The 15,339-nt window shown below is 40.6% G+C and overlaps 1 protein-coding gene across 1 annotated transcript; it reads right to left on the bottom strand.

The window, feature by feature from the left end:
- Positions 1-5,343: 5,343 nt before the first annotated feature.
- LOC132397662 (probable G-protein coupled receptor 139) lies at positions 5,344-6,171 on the bottom strand. Its single transcript, XM_059976429.1, has one exon. It carries the CDS (start codon positions 6,169-6,171, stop codon positions 5,344-5,346), a length of 828 nt encoding a protein of 275 aa, XP_059832412.1.
- Between the last annotated feature and the right edge of the window lie 9,168 nt (positions 6,172-15,339).

Here is a 15,339-nt window from a genome sequence, read left to right as displayed (position 1 = left end):
AACCAACCATATATTTAAGCCATATAATTAACCAACCCTATATTTGCTGTTAGACGACCACATCAGTATATAAAGACCCATGACAGAGTAAAACCCTGACGAGGAAGTCAGCTACATCTGATGAATCTGATCGGTGCTCATTATTGAAGATCGTGCCTCACTTCATTTACTTTATCTCTTTCTTTCAATAATGGTTTTGCTGTTATTGGAGCCTGTGCTCTTCATTTTGGTGTTTTCAGGCTGATCAAGCAATTTTGTGCTTTGCTGTCTCTGAGGGAGTTCAGTGAGGTTTCAAGTGAACTGTATGGCCTGGAGGCCAAGAAGCCTGGTGATGAGGCATGAGCCCATGTTTGATGCCATTTCTTGCCAATCTCACTGATTAAAGCATTGAAGAAGATTGAAATCAATAAGGACAAGAGTGTAAGGTGGCTGCACAAGAATGGACATTTTTTCCCTCTTGCTAGAACTTGGGCAAGGTTCTGTTGACATGGTTTGTGGATTTGTGAATCAGAATCAGGTTTATTATCACCGGCATGTGATGTGAAATTTGTTAACTTAGCAGCAGTAGTTCAATGTAAATCATAATCTACCAGATAGAGAAAAAATTAAATTAAAACATAATAATAAATAAACAAGTAAATCAATTATGCATATTGAATAGATTTTTAAAAAATGTGCCAAAACAGAATAACCATATTAAAAAAAAAGTGAGGTAGTGTCTAGAGCTTCAATGTCCATTTAGGAATCAGATGGCAGAGGGGAAGAGGCTATTCCTGAATCACTGACTGTGTGCCTTCAGGCTTCTGTTGCTCCTACTAATGGTAACAGTGAGAAGAAGGCATTCCCTGGGTGCTGGAGGTCCTTAATAAGGAATGCTGCCTTTCTAAGACACCGCTCCCTAAAGATGTCCTCGGTATTTTCTAGGCTAGTGCTCAAGGTGCAGCTGACTAGGTTTACAACCTTCTGCAGCTTCTTTCGGTTCTGTACAGTGGCCCTCCACACGAAACAGTGACGCAGCCTGTCAGAATGCTCTCCACCGTACAACTATAAAAGATTTGGGTATATTTGTTGACATGCCAAATCGCTTCAAACTTCTGATAATGTATAGCCCCTGTCTTTATGACTACATCAATATGTTGGGACCAGGTGAGATCCTTGGGGACCTTGACACTGAGGAACATCAAGCTGCCTACTCTCTCCAGTTCTGATCCCTCTGAGGACTGGTATGTGTTCCTTCGTCTTGCCTTTCCTGAAGTTCACAATCGGCTTTCTCATCTTACTGACGTTGAGTGCCAAATTGTTGCTGTGGCACCATTGCACTAGTTGACATATCTCAAGCCTGTACACCCTTTCATCGCCACCTGAGATTCTATCAACAATGGTTGTATCATCAGCAAATTTGTAGATGGCCTTTGTGTTATGCCTAGCCACAGTCATGTGTATACAGAGATTGGAGTAGTGAGCTAAGCACAAACCCCTGAGGTGTGCCAGTGTTGATTATCAGCGAGGAGGATATATTATCACCAATCTGCACAGACGGTCGTCTTCCATTTAGGAAGTAAAGGATCCAATTGCAGAGGGATGTACAGAGGCCTAGGTTCTGTAACTTCTCAATCAGGATTGTGGGAATGATGGTATTAATACTGAGCCGTAGTTGATGAACTGCATCCTCATGTAGGTGATTGTGTTGTCTAGGTGATCTACAGCCTTGCGGAGAGCCATTGAGATTGCACCTGCCACTGACCTATTGTCCCAATAGGCAAATTATAAAGTGTCCAGGACCTTGCTGAGGCAGGAATTCAGTCCAGTCATAACCAACTTCTCAAAGCACTTCATTGCTGTTGATGTGAATGCTACCGTGCGATAGTCATTAAGACAGCCCATATTATTCTTCTTAGGCACTGATATAATTGTTGCCTTTTTGAAGCAAGTGGGAAATTCTCCCTGTAGCAGTGAGGGGTTGAAAATGACCCTGAATACTCCTGCTAGTTGGCTGGCACAGGTTTTCAGAGCCTTACCAGGCACACCATTGGGACCTTCTGCCTTGCGGGAGTTCACTCTCTTTAGAGATAGACTAACATCAGCCTCTGAGACAGAGATCACAGTGTCATCAGGTGCAGCAGGGATCTTCACAGCTGTAGTTGTGTTCTCCCTTTCAAGGTGTATATAGAAGGCATTGAGTTCATCTGGTAGTGAAGCATCACTGCCATTCATACTGTAGGGTTTCACTTTATAGGAAGCAATATATTACAGACCCTGCCAGAGTTGCCATGCATCTAATATCGCCTCCAACCTTGTTCAAAATTGTTCTTTGCCTTTGAAATAGCCCTTTGCAAATCAGACTTGGTTTTCTGGTACAGACCTGGGTTGCCAGACTTGAAAGCCACAAATAGTCATGGATATTGACAAATATGGCACTGGATTGAATTGAACAGAATATGCTCTGATCAATTACTTGGTGTTTTATTCTTTTTTATGAAGTTTGGTGAATTCTTCAGTTTTTTGCACATTGGTGTTTGATGTTTTATCTTGAATGGGTTCAATGGTTTTTGTCTTGTGGCAGTCTGTGGGAAGATGAATCTCAGGGCTGTGTACTATATACAAAATAAATCTACTTTGAATCTTTTAATTTATGTTAATTACCTGTAGAGAATAAAATTGGTAAATACTCTAGAATGTATCATGCTTCTAAGATCTAATCAAGAAAATAGAGGATGCAAAAGAAGCTTAGCTTTGGTGCATAAAATGAAACATTTGGCCAGTGTCAAATGACAAAGTGAATATTTCAAACATATACTTCATTTGAGAACAAAGCAGCAGAATTAAGTGTCAACTTAAGCAAAACATTCAATTGTAACAATAGAGGTGGAGATCAATATAGCATTGGTACAGGCCCATTTGCCAAAAGAGTCCATGCTTACTGTATTGTCCATCACCCCAGGCCAAATGGCCTGTGCTCAGCTCATTTCCCTCCAGGTCCAAAATTATAACATCTACGCGTCACCCACTTCCTCTGGCAGAACATTCCATTTACTCACCACTATCGACATGAAAATGTTGCCCTTGTTGGCCTTTCAGAATCATTTCCCTCACATCCTAAATCGATGCTCCATTTTAGACTCGCCTACCTTCAGGAAAATATTGCTGCCATTCAGCTTATCTGTGTCTCTCGTAATTTTAAACAGATCCATAAGGTCGTTTTTTAGTTTTCTAAATTCCAAAGAGTGAAGACCTAGCCCACCTAAACTCCATAACTCAGGGCCTCCAGAGCAATACACAATGTATTAGTTCATAACAGTTCACCCAAATAGACTGAGGACATTTCTAAAACTGAATTAGTTTAGCTAATCTAGTTGAAGTGAACTAACATCTCAGAAGTGACATCTCTCTGCCCCATTATGAAGGAGAGCAAGAGTGTGAAGTCTGTCAAATTGTCAGGAGAACCATTAGTTTATGTTCTACTGTACATCATGATCATTTTTGGGGCGCTGGGTGTTGCTATTGCTTGCTTTCTGGGTGGTGTGTGCTGATGATTTTTTGCTGAAGTAGATGGGGGATGGTCAATGCTTTGTTGCTGTTTGTGCATGTGCGGTACTTTGGGGTTCTAGCACTTAGAGCGTCAGTCATTATTTGGGCACTCTTGTTTTCATCGATTTTTGTGAAGGACAAGAATTTCAGGTTGTATATTGCATACGTTCTCTGACATTACATATAACTATTGAACTAGTTTGATTTTCTTTATGTAAGGTTTACTCATTTGTCCCAGGCACTATGAAATTTCAAAATATACAGTGTGTTATATGTATCAATGACCAACAGTCCAAGGATGTGCTGGAGGTAGACCAGCCAGTGTTATCACACTTCCAATGCCAAAATATCATGCTCACAACTCACTAACCCTAACCCTACATCTTTGGAATGTTGGAGGAAACATGAGCATGCAAAGGAAACCTATGCCATCAAGGGCAGAATGTACTGGCAGTGATGGGAATTGAACCCAGGTTACTGGCACTGTAAAGCATTATGCTAAATGTTATGCTACCATACTGCCCAATATACCAGGAGAAATGTATTGTGCAATCAATACATTCTGGTGTTTGGTCCCTATTGATCATGTGGTACTTGAAATACACAGTAGAAGACAGTTAGTGTATAGGATCATGCTAATTGTTTTGATTTTGACCAAAATGAAACTGCCCAATTGGTGTGGCAACAACGGAGCTAAATCGATGTGATTTTGGGAATTGAAAGATTAGCATCGTCAGTTTGAACGGAAACATGGTATGCTTCCTGCAACAGTTTGATCAGAAGAGGCACGGAATGGAAAAGGTTGAAAAATGATTTACCTGTATAAATATGATTTATTGAGGCTTGAACAGTTTATAATAGTGTAGTATTAGTAACAATGAAATTAAGAGTAGAAACAGAATCTTGTTTTGTTCACAACTGGTAAAGGTTTTACAAGACTCCATTTTGAAAAGCTCACCAATCCTGTTGAGATGACAAGGAAGTTAAAGTATGATAAAGTTGTCAAACCAGGGAAAGCCCTGTATAATATGTGCACAATATCTGTTAATTGTTTGATAGGACATGCCTGTCATACTCATTATTTCCAGTATATAACATTAAATAGTCAGCTGCACCATCTATCTTACGGCTTTTTACCCTGCTGTGTGACTCAATGTCTCAATGTCTATGATGACCATCAAATACTTAGGTATCCTATTACTACTTACCAGCACTTGGACTGTAGCCTTTGAAGCTTAACCGATTGATGTGCTCTCACAACTATCCTCTCAGCAATGTTCCTACTTTTTTGTTCCTTCCTTCCTGGTCAGTTGAAACCCCTCCAATCCTCTTTTAAATTCCTTCCCCTCACCTTGTGCTACTTGATTCAGACCCAACCATGAAGAACGACTATGGACCATAACTATGCCTTCTATAATTTATATATCTCCCTCAAGTCATCCTTCAACTACTTTTGCTTTTGAAAGAACAATTTGTTGAATTAACTGGAGAAAGTTTGTGGCTCATTCATTTTAGTCATTTACTAATCTACAATATCTGGAATAATTTGTAGCTTTAATTATGTTAGAGGGAGGAGTACAATTATTCAGCAGTTGGCTATGATAAGATGGCATTTAAATAGAAATAACTGACTCACAAACAGGATAATAAGCAGCCCAGCACTCTGAATCTGGTTGACGAGGGTCATGAACTATAGGAACAGCTTGTGACACAGATCTTGCCAAGTTTCAGTGGAACGGAGAGCGTGTTAAAGGAGATTGGGGTGCGGGAAAACCAGGCATGTTAGGCAGAAAGAGGCAGCGGGTTGTTTGGCCCTCATCGGAACTGGGTGAGTTTTATAATGAGAGTGAAAGGATACTTCACAATATCTTTCAGCTGCTCCCTAAAAAGTGTCTGGGTCATAGCGTAAAGAGCTGTATTTGTGCAGCAGCTGAGGAGCTGCAGCATGTAGGCCACCTCCTGCAGTGAATAAGGTGGAAATACTGTCCCCCGCACCAACTTGTACAGTTCTGCCCATATATAATTTACTGTAAACAATGTCCATAATGAAATGAAGTTCCCCGAAATTGCCAGCAATAGGATGAGGGATTTTCTGCGGTTCTCCATCTCTGGGTCTCTGGGAGTTTCCCCAATGCCGGGACCTCGGAGTCTCTTGCGGGCTCTGCTGGCCACCAAAACGTGTCTGATGGTCACTGCGTTGAACAGCAGGACCAGGACAAATGGAACCACAGGGGTGAGCAGGTAATGAAGGATAGCAATTATTCCCCAGATTGGAGAACCCGAAACACCATTTCTTGTCCAGCAAAATCTGGGGTTATCAACAAGAAAATACATACCTGTGAGAATAAAATACCAGAAAATATTCTTTAAACAGCTCATAGCGGTCACTGTCCCCAGGACCACTGCTGCAATTCTCTCAGTGCAGTATTTAGTCTTCAGTCTCTGGTAACAAATGGCCACACATCGATCAAATGTGAAAGCGACGGTAAACCAAACTGAACAGTCGGTGGCTGCGTAAATCATGGCCGCCTGGATGTTACACATACGCAGCGAAAACAGGAAATTGAAGAAATTCTTATAAACAACCGGAATCTGTCTCAAAATCAGGTCGAGAAAAACGACCAGAAGATCTGCTGCTGCCATGGCAACCAGGTAGTGAGTGACAACTTTGGAGAGTCCGCACTTCCCCCGGGATAGAATCGCAATTGTCACAATGTTCACTGTGAGGAGGGAAATAAACATGAGAAACATATATGAGGCGAAAGAATAAGATAGCAGATTCACTGATAATGTCAGGATAATAAAATGTCTTTTTTTCCTGTTATATTAATGTCCTAAAATTTAAAGCTGCTGACTGTGCCATCTGCCAATCCTCCACTGCAGACTGCTGCATATTCACTCCCTCGCCTTCCTGAATTCACCAATCACGTCCTTAGTTGTATTGGTATGAATGACTTATCGTGGGATCACCTAATTATGTGTTCTATCTTATGGCCAAAACTGACTCATCAGCACCTATGATTCTTGAGATTGTGCCTCTCATAATCTTACAAACCCCTTCGCTCCAGTGAACACAACCCAAAGCTTGTGCAAACTCTCTTTATATTACTTGGCTTCAATCCAGGGAGCATCTGAGTGAACCGCTTTGCACTTATACAAATCCTGTACATCCTTCCTATGATCGGGTGATCAGAACTTAATATAATACTCAAGATGCAGCTCAGCTGAATATTTATTAAAGCTGTAACATTCCGCTTCTTGAACTCAATGCTCGACTGAGAAGGCAAGCATGCCATTTCTCTTCTTTACCAGCTTATCAACCTGTGAAGGGAGCTACTGAGTTACACCCCAAGATCCCCCGTATATCATCTCTGTTAAAGAACCTGTCATGAACTGTGTAATGTCCCTTCACATTTGATCTTCCAAATTGCAAACACTTAGCTGGATGAAAATCTATCTATATTTTTTCTGTGCATTTGTGCAACTAAGCTGTATTTTTCAGCAATCATTGTCACTCCACACAATCTCTCTAATCTTCGAATCATCTGTCAGTTTATTAACCCACCCACCATGTTTTCATCCAAGTCACAGACAGCAGAAATCTGTAATATATGTAAATGTGGAACACGACTGATCACAGCCCTTTAGCCATTTATGTGAGTAACACAATTTCAGCTTCTTAAACCTTACATAGGTGGCCTTTTACTTCTTTATGAAAGGTACAACCTCTGCTTGCATCCAAGTTTGTTTTCCCTTGCCATCCCTGTCTTTCCTCCTTACTGGAGCATGTCAGTTCTCAACTCTGACCAGTTGGTATTCAAATGACTCCCACTATCGAAACACCTAAGGAGCTTTGATCACTGTTCCTAAAATGCTATCCTAGTGAAACTCCAATCACTTGGTAAGGATTATTTCCCAAACAAGGCCTAATAAAGCTTCTCCTTTATTAGCTATTTACTGTTTCTGGAACAAATATTGTCCCATCAAAGCCTCTGACACAATGTAAGCCCCAGTCAATTTTAGGGTAGTTAAATTTACCCATTGCTACAGGTCTGTTTTTTTTTTACAATATTCCATAATCTACCAATATCTATATTCCTCTATCTCCAAGAGGATTTTAGAAGGCATACAATACAGATAAATCCCATTGCAGTGAATCTACTTTTACTATTTTTGAGCTCAGCCCATACTGCCTCACTGGATGAGTCCTCTAGTATATTCTTTCTCAGTTCAGCTGCTGATATTTTCCATCCCTTCCCTCCCTTTTATCATATTGGAAATATCAAAATCCTTGAACACAGAGCTGTCAGTGTTGTCCCTCTCACCACCCAAGCCTCAGTGACTCTGATCCTGGACTGGTGAAGTGGGGAGGGCTAAAGCTTCTGTTCCTGATGGTCATGCAGTTTACAAGTGTAACTCTGTGGCTATAAATAGCAACTTAAGGTAATCAGTATAGGTTTCCACTGACAAGCATGTGCAAGTACCCATGGCTGGTGTCAAAGTAGGAATACTTGTTCCAGCACTTCAGTATCACCCAAAGACCTTGGGCAAATGTGTGTTCCTAATTATTCTATAAAAGTTATGAGCTGTGAGGAGAAAAGTTGCCTGCTTCATCTTTTGTACTTTATCTAGTTTTCCTGGGTTACTAGTGTGAGTGTGGGGAGGGGGCCTGGGTATCATGTAGCGACTGGGTGAAATCAGTCCAATTCTTTCTTGCTCTTTGTTGTGCACTAAATCTGAGGGTGCTGTCAGATCAAGCTTATGCCATATACATTGCCACTGACCATGGTATACTCATATCAAATAAGTCTTGACCCTGGTCATTAGCTGATAACCCAAGTGACATCATCAGTTTGACCAGGTCTCCATTTGACCTGTCATGTCTTTAACATGCACTGATTTTGAATGCTATCTTTGACTTCACCTTGTGCACTTTAACAGATTTCTCATTCTTCAATCCTTCTCTCCCATATTCATCCATGACTCAGTAAATCTGATCTCCTGTTCTGCTGTCAGTTCATGAACCTGTAAGAAAGACGGTGGTTCTTTTCCACACCACTTCAGATCAATCTGCTGCTCCAATCCTTTCCAACATATTCTATTTTATTTAATAAAAGACTAATTAGGCTCCATCTGGAGTATTGCATTCAGTTCTGGGCACCCCATAATAGGAAACATGTGGAACTGTGCTTAACGGTGCAGAAGAGTCTTACCAGAGTGCTGTATGGATTAGAGGGCCTGTGCTATTAGAAGAAGCATCAACAAACTTAGGTTGTTCTCTCTGGAGTGGTTGAGCTTAAGGGGAGATCTGACAGAAATTTACTAGATTATAAGTGGCATAGATAACGTAGATACTGGGCATCATTCTCCCAGGCTCAGAAGGTTTGATACTCAAAGGCATTTATATCAAGTAGGAGGGTTAAGTATCAGTGAGATGTGTGGGCATTTTTTTAAATAATGGTGAGTGTCTGGAAAGTGCTACCAGGATTGACAGTGCAAACAAATACAACTGAAGAGAGGCATTTAAGAGACTGTTAGGTAGACACACAAATCTACAAGATTAGAATCATATCGATATTCTGCAGGCAGATGGGATCAGTTCAGTTAGACATTTTAGATTACATTTAGTTTATTTAGACATTTTAGATTAGATTTAGTTTAGTTAGATATTTTAGTTTAATTAGTTTGGCACGACAAGGTGGAAACACAACCTGTTTCATTGATGTTTGGTTCAATGTTACATTTTTGAATTACATCCTTAATGCAAAAACAATACCTGAGACATAAAAATCACCCACTGGCATCAGGAAGTAAATGCCAGGAATGACATTTTTTATGCCTGCAAACACTGTTTGACTGCTCTATCCATTTCAGTGCCAAGGACATTTGCAGTCATGTCAAACACTCAGAGAAGATGCAGAGGAGGATGAACAAGAGGGACCAGTGGTTTAATAATGGATGAAGAACTTAGTTTTTCCTCAGTTCAGAGAAGGGCAATGATATTAGATGCAGAGTTTCAGCTTGTAAGGGCTTTTGTTCTAATCATTCAAGTGGATTCCTTGGCAAGGACTAATATTGGAGACCAAAGACATTCTAAAAGAAAAGGTTCTTTCTATTCAATAGCAGTTTAAGCAAAACGACTTTGTGCCTTTCTCTGCTGTGTGTTATCCTCCTTTTACTCTGATGGAGGGAGAGAATAAGGGAGGGAGATAGCTAGGGAGGCAGAGATATCGAGAAAGATGAAAGAGAAGTTGTGAGAGAGACAGAATACAGGGAAACAGCACATTTATGAAGTTGTACTGAACATATAGGGAAATGGGTTTCTCTGAAAGGGTGAGTCCATTTTGCAATATGCTCAGAATCAAAAGATTGATAATAAATATTAACAACCACTGGATTGAAATTTGTAAAACACAGCATATTCTGGGTGGAGTTCTTGTTTATCAAGCCTCTTAATAAGAGCTGTCAGGGGATGATGATAGCACAATGGAAACTTCCAAAGCACATGTTCAGAATGGAATGGGGTGGCTGTCAGAGTTGTTGTTAATGTAAACAATGTGTAATGGCTAAATTTCCAGAAGTAAATTGAGTGCAATACAATTGCCTTCAGTCGCAGGAGAGAGTGGAGTTAGTGGATATGAATTGATCCCTGAAATGTTAGTTGATACCCTGAAAATAGTCCTCAAACTTCCAAAACACAATCGAAATTTACTGTTGACATAACTTAATTAAAACACCCAACATAGCAGTGGTGTGTAAGTAACTTAAAAGAACTGCAGGAGTTTACTTAATTAATACCTGTAACAGCAGTAAGGAAGGGAGAATGAACTTCAACAAGACTGAGCTAGTTAGGCACATCTTGGAATGAGTAGATAGGTTGAGAGACTCACCAGGAACAGCAACAATAGCAAGAATAGGAAGGTAAATTTGTTGAATTGTCACGAGTGCATAGTAGATCCGGTCATCAAGTGTCAGCCAGTGCGCATCTGCAAATATATAATGAGTTGCCCAGAATACATTTCTCCCCATTCCTGGAATATTCGACACATCTGTTCCCATCTTCTAATGAATCTCTTTCCTGTTCCACTCTGCTGTTCACAGAATTCACCCTCTCTCCTTCATGTGCTACTAATCTCTGCTGGTTCTAGAGAAGCTGCTGTTACTGATGTTGCAAACAGATATTGGAAGGAACCCTTATTAATACTGGAGAGAGACACATCAGTGACACAATCCAGCTCCTTGGAGACTGGCTTTAATTGCAGATAATGAACAACTAGCTGAACCCTTTATATACAGGAGGCATTAGCAAAAGGAGCAGAAAATAGTCAGCAGGGCTGATGGCCTTTCTATCCAGAGAGAAGAATATTCAGGCACAGTCAGCAGGACTGATCATATCAAGACTTCATAATCAAAATTCCATTGTTTCCAAATGGTTCTCAGTACTTGAAAACAGATATCTATATGTTCTCCATTGAAAGCATAGGTTTCTGCTGAGTATGCTGATTTCCTCCCACAGTATGAAGAGGTATGGTTTAGCAGTTTAACTAGTCATTGTAAATTGCCCTGTGATTTAGGTTAGAGTTAAACTTGAAGTTGCAGGCAGTATGGATCAAAGGCTGAAAGGGCCTGTTTCACTCTGTGTCTCAAGAATACAATAAATAAATAGAATGCAATTGTCTCAACACAGCTTAATATCAGAGAGTGAAGCCATTGAAACTTAGTCAAGTGTTACTGGCTTCACGAGTTGGGAAAAACTAGATGCTGTCACGAAAGAATCTGTAACCATAAACTAAGGTGACTAAAGTGGATTTGGGTTAATTCAATAAGGATTTATGAAGCTGAGCTACTATTGACAAACTGTTTGCTGGTGTTTTGATTCTGTCGCTTGCAGCACATATTAGGGTGAAACGGTGGCTATGACAAAATAAACTTTTGGATGACCTTCAAAACATTTCCACACAGGAGGTTATCAAAAGAAACTGGAACTCACTATATCCGGATAGTATTGCGATGTGGTGAAATGAGAGAAAATCAAGTTGGAAATAATGGATCATTTTGTCTTGGGAGATTGTGATTTGTAATGTGCTTGAGCCATTTATGCCCATGACTTTATTCAGAAGATCAGTTCAACCCAGTTTCTTGAGATACATTCTCTAGGTTTGCATTAATGGGGCCATAAGGAGGATGCTGAAAGCCTTTGTGGAGTATACCTAACACAGCTGGTGACAGTGAGGTAGTTGGCAGAGTAGGTGGATAAATGTTGATCACCCATATTGACCTTGAAAAAGGACTTCAGTTTAATATACCACAGTGATAAGGTGCAATGGCCTTGTTAATGAGGAAGCTGTGTGCCTGTATATACCTGTCTCTGAAAGTCTATAAAGTGATTCAGCATATAATCAGTAATGTAAATTAGTTTTGGCTTAGTTGCAGGAAGATTTCATGATGTAAACTGAGATCTCACCAATACATTTAGTCCAAGGACATTGAGCCACAGAGTCAGACAGCACAGGAACAGGCCCTTTGATGCATTATGTCTATGCCAACCATCAAATCCACATCTACACTAATCCTATGTACCTGGTCTCAGCCTACAATGCACCAGTGATTCAAGTATTTACAAAGATGCTTCTTCACCAGTGTGAGAGAACTTGCCCCAACCACCCCACGGGTATAATGCCCTCTAGTGTGCAGCCAGCCTCTGAGTGAAGAAAAATCTTCCTCAGATACTCTCCAAATCTCCAAATCCTCACCTTAACCTGATTCACATCCTGATATTGAGGGACAGAATCATTTCAGATGGAAATTGCTCTTTGCTTAACTAACCCATGCTGACTGTAATCCGGATCCAAGCTCCTCCTATTTGCCAGCGTTTAATGTATTCTTCTAAATATTGCCATTCCAACTTGATGGCATGAATATCAATTTCTCAAACTTCCAGTCATGCCTCCACCAACACGCCCCCCCTCCTTGCCATTTTCCATTCCATTGTCCCTCTCTCATGTTACCTCTTTACCCACCCATCACCTCACTCTGGTGCTTTTCCAGCACTGACCTTTGTTCTTTAATGCATGACCTTCTGTCTCTTCCACCAATCAACTTGCTGGCTTTTTTTTTCTAATCCTGCCGAAGGGATTCGGCCCAACACACCAACTGTACAGCTTTCCATAGATGCTGCCTGGTCAGCTGAGTTATTCCAGCATTTTGTGTGTGTTTTTTAAAATCATTATTACTCCCTTTCTCAGACAGTTCCTTCCCCCTAGATACCACTGTTTGCTGAAAATAATTGAAATAATTGTTCTTGGAGTTCATATGAAATCTTTTCTCTCTTCCCATAAAATTATGCCCTTTAAATTCCTGATTCCCCAACCTTGTTAAAATGACAGAGTACCTTCACTTTATGCCCCTCATTATTGTTTAGACATCTCTAATATCACCTGTCATTCTCCTGCACTCCAAATAATCCTAATGTCTCCAACCACTCCCTATATCCCAGTCCCTCAAGTCCTGGAAACATGCTTGTAAGTATTTTCTGTACTCTTTCCAATTGAATAAAATCTTTCCAATACCAAGTTGACGATAGCTGAGCAAGATGCTTTCTAAGTGTGGTATCACCAGAGCCTTGTACATGAAGCCCTGCAGATTCCAACACTCTGCAGATTACTGCCATTGACTGTAAAAGTCATCTTCGGTTTTACTTTCCAAAAATGTTACAGTTTGCACATCTGATCTAAACTCCATTTACCTGTGTATATGGATGAATCTCGAACTGCTGAAGTTGTTTATTACCTTAAACTCTAATAATGCCCCTTATAACATAGCTTGCCTCAGTCAGAACCCTTGTCAGCTTTCCCACATTAAAGAAAATAAGCACAGTTTGTCCAGTGTATCCTCATAACAGAAATTGTTATTTTTCATATGGGGGGTGTGTGTGGGGGGATTGGTTAGTAGATGTCTTTCATGACCCTTTATCGTTATGTAATTAATGCCTACCTAGGATAAAGAAATATCAGATCTAACTGCACTGATTGGCCTAATCTTAAATAATGATGAGGATACCTACAGAGAAGACGTCATCACCCTGACACATTGGTGTGAAGAGAACAACCTCTCTCTCAATGTTGCAAAAACAAAGAGCTGGTTGTGGAATACAGGAAGAATGAAGACAGATTAAGCCCTACTGCAATCAATGGATCTGGGATTGAGAGGGTGAAGAGCTTCATGTTCCTTGGCATACACATCACAGAGGATCTCAAATGCTCCATACATACATGCTGTGAGGTGAAAAAGGCACAACAGCACCTCTTTCATCTCAGACATTTAAAGAAGTTTGGTATGGGACCCCAAATCCCAAGACATTTCTCGAGGAGAACAATTGAGAGCATGCTGACAGGCTGCATCACTGCCTGGTACAGGAACTGTACTTCTCTCTGTTGCAGAACCCTGCAGACAGTGGTGCAGACAGCCCAGTGCATCTGTAGATATGAGCTTCCCACTATTTAGGACATTTACAAAGATAGGTGTTTAAAAAATGCCCGAAGGATCATTGGGGACTTGAATCACCCCAACCACAAATAGTGCCAGCTGCTACCATCCGGGAAGTGGTACCACAGCATAAAAGCTAGGACAAACAGGCTCTGGAACTGCTTCTTCCACCAGGCCATCAGACTGATTAACTAATGCTGACGCAGGATATTTCAATGTTATATTGTTGTACAGACCATTTATTATAAATTACTCTAAATTGCACATTGCTTAATTAGACAGATAAAAAAGATTTTTACTCTTCATGGACATGAAGGATGTATGTAATACATTCAAAATCAATTCAGTTCAATTCAATACATGCATTGTCAATAAAATGAACCTTTGAACTTCTTTGAACCTTTAAAATGGTACACTCTGCTGTGCAAACATACCCTCCCTTTAATGTAGATACTGGAACTACACAAAATATTCCTGCTATGACCAACCTTTATGAAGTTGTACTATGGTCTCCCTCCAATAATACTGCCTATGTTTTGGCGAATGATGATCCTCATTCCCCTTACTTCCTCACTATCCTAGTAGTGTACAGCATGGAAGTGTAGCAGACAGAGTAACACCTTACATCACCAGTGGCCCAGGTTCAATTTCTGCATCTGTATGCAAGGAGTTCGTTCATTCTCCTCAATAAGATTGTGGGTTCCTCCTGAATATTCCGATTTCCTCCCACATTCCAAAGGCATACTGTTATGGTTATTGAATGCTATTTTGGATCTGAAATCTCAGCAGTAGTTTCCCAGGATGGTGTGCTGCTCTTATTCTTTAGGATCAGGGATTTCTCAGTGTGGCTAAAGAATGTTCTTAAGGGTGCATGTGTGCAGCCAGAGGTTGTGGAACATGTTGTAATCAATGAGAGAAATAAAAAGAGGGATGAGGTGAATACGTGGAATTAACAGAGAAATAAAGAAGAGGACCTCATGCAGTAATCTCTGGATTACTCCCAGTGTCATGTGCAGATGAGGGTGGGGACAGAAATTTAGAGCCACTGGATATGTGGATGAGGATCCAGTGCTGTAGTCAGGGTTTCAGGACTCTGAGTCATGGAATCTCTTATTGGATAGGCATGAGCTGTGCAAGAGGGATGGACTGGAGGACGACAAATTCTAGGCAGCAAGGCTCCCTGCTGCTATCTGGGAGGGCTAAAACAACATTAGGAAGAGGGAGGAAGCATAACAGAGAATGAAAGGATTGAACCTAAAACTTCTTCAGGGTAGGCAGTTAGATGGCGTGAGCAGCAAAACTGTAAGGAAGGATAGAGAGAGAGAG

This window comes from Hypanus sabinus, chromosome 8 (genome assembly GCF_030144855.1).
Source record: "Hypanus sabinus isolate sHypSab1 chromosome 8, sHypSab1.hap1, whole genome shotgun sequence".
NCBI classification, from domain to species: Eukaryota; Metazoa; Chordata; class Chondrichthyes; order Myliobatiformes; family Dasyatidae; genus Hypanus; species Hypanus sabinus.
The sequence above is the reverse complement of the archived record's forward strand: the minus strand, read 5'-3'. Positions and strand labels throughout refer to the sequence as shown.

Bases quoted from the DNA above. Each gene is read 5' to 3' on its own strand.
- LOC132397662 (XM_059976429.1), bottom strand. From the start codon at position 6,171: ATGGCAGCAGCAGATCTTCTGGTCGTTTTTCTCGACCTGATTTTGAGA.